General features: G+C 42.2%; 2 protein-coding genes across 2 annotated transcripts; one reads left to right on the top strand and one right to left on the bottom strand.

The window, feature by feature from the left end:
- Nucleotides 1–6,341: 6,341 nt before the first annotated feature.
- LOC109204732 (transcription factor Adf-1-like) lies at nt 6,342–8,035 on the top strand. The gene is made up of 4 exons (XM_019366295.2): nt 6,342–6,471; nt 6,613–6,864; nt 7,401–7,490; nt 7,658–8,035. Exons 1-4 carry the CDS (start codon nt 6,342–6,344, stop codon nt 7,915–7,917), a joined length of 732 nt encoding a protein of 243 aa, XP_019221840.1. The 3' UTR covers nt 7,918–8,035.
- Nucleotides 8,036–8,162: 127 nt separating this feature from the next.
- On the bottom strand, nt 8,163–10,491 carry LOC106097165 (protein ANTAGONIST OF LIKE HETEROCHROMATIN PROTEIN 1). Its single transcript, XM_019366449.2, has 2 exons — nt 10,157–10,491; nt 8,163–9,646 (listed from the first exon to the last, which is right to left on the bottom strand). Exons 1-2 carry the CDS (start codon nt 10,468–10,470, stop codon nt 8,749–8,751), a joined length of 1,212 nt encoding a protein of 403 aa, XP_019221994.1. The 5' UTR covers nt 10,471–10,491; the 3' UTR covers nt 8,163–8,748.
- Nucleotides 10,492–10,750: the final 259 nt, after the last annotated feature.

Raw genomic sequence — 10,750 nt, 5'->3', positions numbered from 1 at the left:
AATGAGGCGACTGCTGTCTCCAGGTAGAAACAGGAGTGATACACCTGCTGCTGTCAGACCTGCAGGTATCAGGCTGTGATGTTCTCCTTTATAGTGGACAGAAATGATTTTTTTGGAGTGGCACAAATAATTTGTGTGGCATCTTATTGAAGAACAGCTGATTGTTCTTTAAATAGTTTGAAATGGTTATTAAAAAAGGGTAAAAGGTAAATGGCTGCAAATAACTTTGTTGTTTGCAAAACTTGTGCATAGGATTTTAAAATTGACAATTTATATTTGCATTTGAAGTTATGAAATATGATTCATTAAACATGTTTATGGTTGTTACAGTAAAAATATAACTTTTTCTACTGTGATTTTATGTTTTTTGTCTGATTTTAGATCAATTCTGGTTATACAGTATGACAAAATGAGAACATAACTGTAAATTCAGGCACGTGAGGTTGCGCTAAAAAGAATGATACCAAACAAGGCAAAGCAAATAGTTTTTAAAGGTAAAATGTGGAGAGAAAATCAAGAGTAGTAAAAAAATGGCCAATTATACCCTGGACCCCAGGGGGTTAAACGTTCTTTGTTTTTCTAAAGTGACGCAATAGTTACTTTTCCAAGTAATTAATTACTTTTAGAATATTGTAACTCAGTTACTAACTCAGTTACTTTTTTGAAGAAGTAACTAGTAACTATAATTGAATTACTATTTCAAAGTAACTTGCCCAACACTGCTCAGTACAAGAGCACTCCTAAGGCACTCTTATAAAAACTACTTTAATCCCTTTTCTTTTGTTTTTCCCATAACTCACTCCCCTGTCATATAACCCCTTTGAGTCAACTTCAACCTCAAGCTTTAAGTCTATTTTATTAAACATTCACACCATTCTATCACTCATACAAGTAGCAAGCTGATCTTCATTGCGTATGCTTGTTTTCTTAGCCAGGTTTAATCAATGTCTATGCATTAATCTTCATGAGCTTGTCTTTGTAAGGTTAATGCATTTTCTGTTTGTGTGTGTTATTTTTGCATCTCTGGCTTCGCAGTCTCTCAGACACCTTCTCAATTCTCCACCTAAACAGTCAGTTTTCTCCTTCCCCGAATTACTAACCCAAATTTTAATTTCCCAATTGAAATAACAGCCCTCCTGGTCTTCAGCCAGGTGTTAGCGCTTGCTTTTCAGGTTCCTGGACACATCATGCTGTGAACAATTCAACCAGAAACTTGCCTTAACTTATCCATTGATGTTAACCTCTAATTTCCTTCCGACTGCTGCATCTGGAGAATTGGTCCAGGTCTGCTTTACTCCTGAAAATAACAAAACTAAGACATTTTCATTATTATCACGAGTGCTTAAACGACCCACTTCTCTCTCTTTCCTGTCACAAATACCAGTTATGTCATGTTTATGTCATGAATATGACTATAAGCGTTTTCTCGTTTCATTTCATGTTAATTGAGTGTAAGCTGTTTTCTTCCTTGCATGCCATGTGATCATCTTAATTAAGTGTAAGCTGCATCTTCATTGCATCCTATATTGTGCTCTTCATTGCATTTTTATGTATTCATATTTTATTTATGCATCTTTTCACTGAGCTTTAGATTCAAACTATCTCACTTCTGATTCATTTCAAAAATAATTTCACATGTAACAACTTGTGTATGTGTGTTTTCTATTCATTAATATAGTTGTCAGTTATTTTTGATTATTTTTACCTTTTGTATTGTTTACCTCTTTGTTGTGATGTGGTGGACATCCCTAAACGATCATGAGTTCCGGCTTCAATTTTCAATCCAATCATATCCTGTATTCTCGCAGTCAAACTCGTCCAGCTTCATCTCTCACTGGTCCTTTTTCATTCACAGTGTCCTGTTCGGGCTTCAAAGCTCCAGCAAACACAGTTTGTTCCTTCTCTTTTCCTTGTCCATTCTTCTCTTCAGTCTTCTCTTCCAAAATTACTCCAAGCATGGCAAATATGACGCTCAATGTCCAGTGCTCTTCCACAATTCTTTATCCCACTGTTCAACTGCCCAGCCTGTAATTCACAGCACATGTTACAGCTTTGCTTTTCTTACGTGCTTCTGCTGGTCGTCAGTCGTCATCAGTGTTAATGGATCAGTGGCACTGTCGTTTGCCTGCTGTATTCAAGTCCACGATGTTCTGTCGGTCTTCATCAGGAGATTGACTGTCCTTTGAGTTTCTTCTCAGTTTCAGGGACAAAGTGAGAGATCAAGCCGCACAATTTCGAGCCAAAGACTGGCTTATTTTCTCCCAATTCTGTTAATCTATTGTTCTGCCGCTGTACTCAAGGTTCCAATGTTGAGAGAAGTCCACCTGTATTGGCACACTAAAGCATAGAATTAATATTCTTTTCATTTCTTTTTCTTAAAACCTCCATTTGCTTCATCTCCCTAAAGTTAACTCTCTCTCTCTTCTCTGGGTGCACACTTGTCACCGTGAGCTTCCCTTTTATGGGCATGCGTTTCCTGTCCCAGACACACACACACGGTTTCCTGTTTCTGCAGACTCTGTCTCTTCTTTGAATTTCACAGTCTACAAACAATCAGTAATTCTACTAAATCTTGATCTAAAAACAATACACCTTCATTTCACTCACACACATTTAAATAGAGCTCTTTCAAACATCAGAACAATTAACACTTCTTCACACACATCACCATTCTTTAGGTCAGTTTTGTAGCATCAGTCACACAATAATTTCTTGAGTGGGTGTACCAAGTGTATATACTTATGTGTTTTTGAACTGAGAGAAAAAGAAACTCAACCTCTCATACCATCACTCATGGATTTCTTGAATTAAAAGCACTTTCAAACTTTAACACATCCTACTTTACATCACAAAAGAAATATATTTCACACCTTTATTTCATACACACTTTTAAACGTTCTAACCTCTTTCAGACCTCATGAATCGTCTCACACACACTGCCTTTTCTCTCAAACTTCCACCTTTTCACTCACTCAGACAAATCACGCAGAGTCCCTCAAATCAAATACTGACAGCATTCACACGGTTAAAATCACTCAAAATACACTTTCATATGAGTATTTTGGACATGGCTTCCATAATCAGAAAGAGCAAGTCAAAAAGAAAAAAGAAAAAAAACTGAAACCTCTCATCATCCTCACGGCTTCTCACCACACACACATAACTAAAAATAAAACATACCACCATTTATTACTCAAGAGAGGTTACTACAGGAAAATATATAGTGGTCTTAGGTACTGTACAATACACTCAATCTATATATATATGTCAAAACTCAGTCAATGACTATACATCCACAGTAATGAATTCAAACTCTATTTATACTCTCGTAATACGCAAAACCAGCCTCTTAATTACAGGCATTTAGCAATACTGGCAAACAATAGTTATAAAGCTCAATACTCTAAACCGAAACCACCCTCTCTGCGCGTCACCGCTGCTCATTTACATTCTCACACACACCATCAGTGCACCTCCGGCAGTGCACTGCTGACACAGAGACTTCTCTCACACAAAGATTTCTTATTTTATATTACACAGACGTCTTATAATTACAACTCCACAGATTTTAGTCCTCTTAGCTCCTACAAATTTCGATAAATTTAACATAACGGTCCAACCGATCAGTCCCAGACTTTTTGTGCTCAATTCACCAGGGCAGTCCCAGACTGTCCTGTCCAGATTTCTAAACCTAACTCAATTTGCCAGCATACCCAATCAAGCGTAAGTAGAGGACTTGAACCCCTAGCAATTTTGAAGGTTCCCCAGTTCTTCCCGGCTTGTCGTACCGTACTAACCCTACTCTTCAGGGTAGGTCAAGGATAAACGTCTTTACCCAGGAGGGAGCGTTACCTCCGAGAAAATGCGCTTCTTAACAGACGCTGCTGTCGTTCTAGACAAATTTAGAATAATTTGAAACAACAATCCACACCCAAAACAGGATTCAGATTGAGGCAGATCTCCCGTTGTGGACATAGGGGACTCTAACCCACAAAAATGACCATCACACGTAGACCAAATGACCAACGGGACACTAACCCACACGATGACCAAATTCCCTATCACTCTAAGTTCACTTAGCAGTCCAACTGCTTTCTCTTTTCATTCCTTTATTCTCATTACTCAGTACTGTCACTTATACTTCATTATCATTACTTCAACCGGTAAACCTCATGAACACTTCACCAAAATCAAAACAGACCTTCACCAGTAATTTTCAGTGAGTAGACTTTAATTTTGTCATGTCCAATCTGGCACACTTTGGAAAATTCAACAGGTATGTGCCTTACCTTTGTATAAGCCGGCTTGTCTCTCACTTCAGACCACTGACTCGTATCTGCCCGTCTAATCACCACGGACCCCGGATCTCTCCGTCTCCAGAATTCCCCCCTCTCACCGGACGAGCCCCCAAATGTTAAGGTTCTAATATTGAGGAGGAATCCAAAAATAATAACCACTGATTTTCTTTCTTCTGCTTGTTTTCTCTTTTTCTTTCTCAACAGGTGATCCAGGTGATTGATAGATGTATTTTTTGTCTGCTTATTTTGTTGGTTTTTGTTTTTTGCCCTTTATCCCCGTCCCTCTTCCCCGCTGTTTTTCTTTCCCTTTCTTTCTCCCCTTTCTTTTCCCCAGTCAAGTCTGTCAACATTAAAAAAAACAAAAAAAACAACAACAACAACAAAAGGACTTCAGGACCAAAATTAGGAAGTCAAGATCACACAAACTTGCAAATTCGCTTGCAAAATTGATTGCTCTGGACCACTATCTGTGGTAGAAGATAGAGGGTTAGAAAATGTGCTACAATGTACAACTTTTCAACTGCCGTTTTGAAAGACTATTTCAAGCAGAGCCATTGCAGAGGGGGCGCGGTATGAAAAGGGAAAAAAAAAAAAAAAAGAACGCTTGGGCACTGCTAGCATAATGGACAGGTTTTTTGACGGGGCTCCCACACAAACACAAAGCAGGAGATGAAGCATCGCCAAATATGCTTCCATACCAACTTCATTCCAAGCCAAAGACTAGAAAATATGGTGAAGCATATCTTCCCGTTGGCTTCACCTGCACAAGTGCCAAGGTAGGTCTCTGCGCAACAGAATTAGTTTTCCCTGCGTCGGGAGCACGCGCTGGGCTGTCAACTTTTCTTAGACTGGCAGGGGGTCAAGGATGAGCTGAAGTAAAATTATTTATATAAAGATACATATTGCTACATATTGCTGATATTGCACTACTTTTTTTCAGAACTAAAGAGTTTTTGAAATCTGCATAAAATTGCATTCTAAATATCGTGCCATCTCGAATCGGGACCTTGTAAATTGAATCAGTTGTATAAATCTAAATCAATACCCAGCCCTGCAAAGGAGAGCTCTGTCTCTCCCCCCTCTTTCTCTACCTCAGCAGGCCTCACACCAATGTAAAGATGGTTGCCACGGTGAAATGGGAAGAGTCATCTCCTAGTACAGGGAGATGTCCAAAAGGTGCAGAAGCTGAAACATGATCCGAATACCGGAACCTGCTTGGATGCGGCATCCTTTTGCTTTGTCCAAATTCAGGGGTAGCATGCTTCGAAGGTGACATTCGTAGGCAGTTACGTCACAGCGAATCGACGAGGGCTGTCCCAACTCGAAGACTCCTCCCCCTTTTCTCCAGATTTGAAGGATGGGTCATGTGTATCTTTCGTGGCTCAACCTATCCAGGAATTCATAGCGTGGCCCAGCCAATTCCAGTTTTCAACAATGGCGGTCTTTCGCTACTGAGGTTAAACATGATATATAAGTCACTTAGGTAACTTAAAAATGTTATTGTTTGGCTTTTCTCAGTGTTTTATTTGTTCCTGAGGAATATTGGTTTGTCTGAGATTAAAGTTATAGTTTTAACACAGCTGAATAAATGTCAAACAGAAAACTGATTACACAGAAGTGTGAAATAGTAGAGAGTTTATGTCCCATTATATCTTACGGTGTGTTCACACCGAACGCGAAAGAGGCGGCCAGAGCGTCAGGTTTACATGTAAAGTCAATGGAAAGGGTGCGATGACACGCGATTGCGCGTCCGGCGAAAATTCGGAGGCAGATTTGCGTCGCGAAAACGCCAAAACTCGTGAAACGCGCGTCAGTGTAGCGCGTGGGGCGCGTGGGGTGCGTTTGACTCGCGAAAAAAAACACGCGTGTGAATTTTTGTGTTGCATTTTGTGCATACGCGTGTTTCGCCTCTACCGCTCGAGTTGGAAAAATTTGAACTCCAGCGTCAAATCGCGCCGCGTCAACCAATCAGGAGCCTGGTGACGTTGCTGTAACCAGGTCAAAGGGGCAGATCAAACCAAAGCCCTTCATTCTTCATTCAGTATGGAGGAAAAACTAATCGGCGCAGTGGCTAATCGTCCAGAACTGTACGATGCTAGCTGCTACTTCTACCGGGACAGGAACAAAAAGGACCTAGCTTGGAGGCACATAAGTGAGGAGATCGGGCAACCTGGTAAGTTCATTTGTTCTTCTTTTTAATTTTCAGACTGACCCGATGAAGCCGCGCAAAAGCTGGCAAGCATGCCTACTGTCCCGCTATTTTCCCACTGATGTACAAATACCTTTCCGCTAACAAGATAATGTGTTTATTCAGAGGACATCTGCAGGAAAAAGTGGAAGAGCCTCAGGGACACCTATAATAAGGAGAAGAGGACGGAGAAGGAGAAGAGGAGTGGGTCTGCAGCAGGATCGGGGAGGAGATGGAAGTTCTTCGCGGTCATGGGGTTTCTGGACCCCTTCCTCACCACGCGGGAGACTAGCAGCAATATGGTCCCGGCCGTGGAGAACTTCGCCCCCGAGGACCAGGGACAGCCCGGAGAGGCAGCAGGGGAGTTTCAGTCTGAAGATATGTTTACAATGAATTAATGTAGGCAGTTAATATATGCGTGTTGTCAATAGGAATATATTTTGTTTATTAATAACAGTATACAGTGGTCCTGCAGTTCATCCGTCACTGCCTCGCCTTTTCGCTGATTTTTTTTTTTGGTGCACCGTACAGCTTTCAACAATGTGCCTTGCATTCTGCAGCCTGATTGACAAATCTCCTCCGTGTCGTGTCTCCTGCGCCAGATTTACCATGTTTGGTTTTTATAACCATCACGTCCAATAGAAAAAACAGCACAAAGACACTCATAACTATGACCCTCATTCGGAAATAGACACCTGCACTGCGAGGGAAAAAGGCACACAAAAGTGGCGCCACAGACGGAGAAAAAGCGCGGCATAATAACGTTTAACAATCGACAAAGGTTTGCACTTTGACAATGAACTTATGAGAACTGCGACTGTTGTTCATGTGCTGCAATAAATGAGGGACCACTGTATATAATTTCTGAATGACTATTGTTTTCAACCTGTTAACATTTAATATTGTCTTAATAGAGTCAACTGATTATGCAGCAGAGCCATCCCCTGCTGCTTCTTCTGGCTCCCCAGTCCCTGGTCCCTCCACTCCTGCTGCTGCACCCACAGGTATGTACATCAAGCACTGATAGCTTTTTAGTCACTTGGATTCCCTGGTGATCACCTTTACTAAATATTCACAACCAATCTGTTCATATCCTGTTTTTTTCAATTGTGAAAATGAAAATCTAGTAGCAGCCTTCTCAATTCTTTGTGTTTTGTGCTGTGTTTTACAGGCCCACAGAGGAGGATAGCTCAAAAGCGGCCGAGGGACGGGTCACAGGATGGTCCATCGGCGGTGGAGCTGGCCATCCTGGAGTCACTGAAGAGGCCACGCCCGTCTCCAACGGAGTATTTCCTCCTTGGCCTTGCTCCTGCTCTGGAGAGCCTGCCGCCTCAGACACGAGAATTCGTGAAATTTCAAATGCACAAATTAGTTTTTGAAAGCAGCACAGCTGTGTTAAATTTGGAAACATTGGACCCTAGCGATCAGTAGTTTTCTGATGAGGCAGCAGGCTCTCCAGGGCAGAAACAATGTTCTTATTTTTCTCCTCATTCTCCCTGAGGCTCTTCCACTCCAAGCTGGGTCCTATTTGTTCCTGTCCCTCTGTAAATAGTTAAATGTTATATATTCATGTTTAATGTTGTTGTTATTGAATTTATATATTTTTTCAAATAAACATTATTAATAACTAATGTCTCAGTTTTACTACACAGCAAATATTCGCACCCGACTTGACACATGTAGAATGTATTTCTTATTATACTAATGACAAAATATACTAATACAGTGGGATGCAAACGTTTGGGCAACCTTGGTAAAAGTCATTATTTTCCGCTAGAAATCATTGGTTGTTACAATAAAAGTTGTCAGTTAATTATATCATATGGAAGACACGCACAGTGATATTTGAGAAGTGAAATTAAGTTCACTGGATTTACATAAAGTGTGGAATAACTGTTTAAACAAAATCAAGCAGGTGCATAAATTGGCAACTTAAAAAAGACAAATGAAATGAAAATTTAGTGTATATCAATGTGTGTCTCTCCTATATGATGTATGCAAGTGACATTTTCAATTGTAACAGCGATTCATACAGGAAAATAGTGACTATTAATAAGGTTGCCCAAAATTTTGCATCACACAGTATATAGGAACATAGTGAAGACAAGTTATTTAAGAGAGTAAAGAGAGGTTATTATATTTTGGAGTAGAGCTCCATTTATTAAGAAAATGTTAAAAAGGCAGGAACACTCTTTACAGGTTTGTGGGTGGCTCTTAAAAGAGCCGTTGTGGGGAAGTCACTCGGACTTCAAACAGGCCAGGCTACTCCTTTGGCTGCCAAGTCACAGCTCCCTCCGCTGAAAAGTGGGCCATGAACTTCTCCCTCACCAGGACTGCCTCTCTGGAGGAGTTGTTTGCTGCTACACGGCCCAGGCTATGCAACGGCTCCACCACAGCAGGTGCCACACTCCTCACAGCAGGTGCCCCTCTCTCGTCCAAACAGCGTAGAAAATTGTGGAGAACACACGTTGCCTTCACACACTTCTCCGCAATTTCAGGACGGAGCTCCATGGAGTGCCGATACATCCTCCACTGTGAGGAGAGGACACCAAAGGCACCCTCCACTATCATCCTGGCCCTGGAAAGGCGATAGTTAAAGATCCTCTTCTCTAAAGGGAGGAGGCGTCCAGGAAAAGGCCTCATCAGCTCACGCCGCAGCGGGAACGCTTCATCAGCCACAAACACATGGGGCTGAGCTCCACGGTGTTCTCCACCAGGTAGAGGCTGGTCAGGAGGCAGATGGAGAGTCCCAGCCCGAAGAGCCTGACCAAAGGTGGAGTTGGCCAGAATACCCCCGTCGCTGGTCCTCCCATACCCCCCAACATCAATTACTCGGAAGCGATACCTTGCATCCACAACCGCAAGGAGAACAATGGAGAATGTTCCCTTGTAGTTATAGAACATGGATCCTGAGTTGGGGGGTGCCTTTGTCTGAACGTGCTTCCCATCCAGAGCTCCACAGCAGAGAGGGAAGTGCCAGCGCTCCTGGAATTCCTCTGCAATGGACCGCCAGTCTCCCTGTGAAGGCACAGCCATGAAATCATCCACTAGACAGTCCCAGATGGCTGTCGCTACCTGGGGGATGATCTGGCTCACGGTAGACACACCAACTCGAAAACTAAACGCAATGGTCCTGAAGGAGTCCCCGGTGGCAAGGAACCTGGACAAAATTGTTTAAAATTAGTATGATGTGTACTGCAGTTACAAAATACATTATTCAAATTCCAAAACACTTTGGTGACGTTAGATTTCAATTACAAATATATTAGATAATATCTAATATACACTATGTAATTATCCTTATAATTACATAGTGTATATTAGATATTTTCTAATATACACTATAATTATTAGACAATATCTAAAACAGTCTGCGGGGATTATATAAAAAAATTCAGCTATACATGAATTAAACCAGATCTAAATTAAAAAAAAAGGAGAGTATCACAACAAAGATTAGCGCACTGTTTGATATCAGCAAACACAGAGAGCATGCACTGATAGACACCACAGCCATGCTATCATTGCAAACACTGATTACAGCATAAATTGAATTAAATCGGGACTTAATGAGACCTTTCGAGTATCACTAGAAATATTAAAAATACAGTTTAGCATATATTAGCACAGGTATCAATAAAGGACTACCGTATTAAAGACTTTTACTAACCTCAGGCAGATGGACAGGCGCTCTGCAGGTGGGATTGAGCGCCTGTAGTTGGTGTCTAGGCGGGCGACTCTGGGACCGACGCGGGACAGCAGGTCCTCAAACTGGCCGAGTGAAAGACGGTGATATCGCTGGAATCGGCCGTCATCGAGGCGCAGCTCCTGGAGCAAGTGGTGAAACTCACCAAACTGCTCACGCCTCTGGAGGACCTGATGGACCCAGGTACGGCGAGGACGTCTTTTTCCCCGCTGCTCTGCTCTCCACAGTAGATAGAGAAGGGAAACTCTCTCTTGAAATGCTAGCTCGACAGCTGCCATCTTGCAAAGATACCGTCTGGCACAACTTCCTCCCACATCCCTCCCACATTTCCGGTTCACGCGCGTGAGACGATGCAATTTTGAGGCGCGATGGATTTCTGTTGGACACGCGTTGAGGTGCGAATGTGCACGCGTCAAATTAGGGGCGTTTGGGGCGTTTTCGCCCGCGCCTATCGCGTTCGGTGTGAACCAGGCACGTGCAGAGGGGGGGCGGAAGGGCTTGAGCACCCGCCCCTTTCCTGATGGGTGCCCAAAGTGCCCTTTTGTTGAGGCAATTTTT

The sequence above is a fragment of the Oreochromis niloticus genome, linkage group LG13, assembly GCF_001858045.2.
Source record: "Oreochromis niloticus isolate F11D_XX linkage group LG13, O_niloticus_UMD_NMBU, whole genome shotgun sequence".
In the NCBI taxonomy this organism is placed as follows: Eukaryota; Metazoa; Chordata; class Actinopteri; order Cichliformes; family Cichlidae; genus Oreochromis; species Oreochromis niloticus.
Note: the sequence above shows the minus strand (reverse complement) of the source record. Positions and strands in the feature narration are given on the sequence as shown.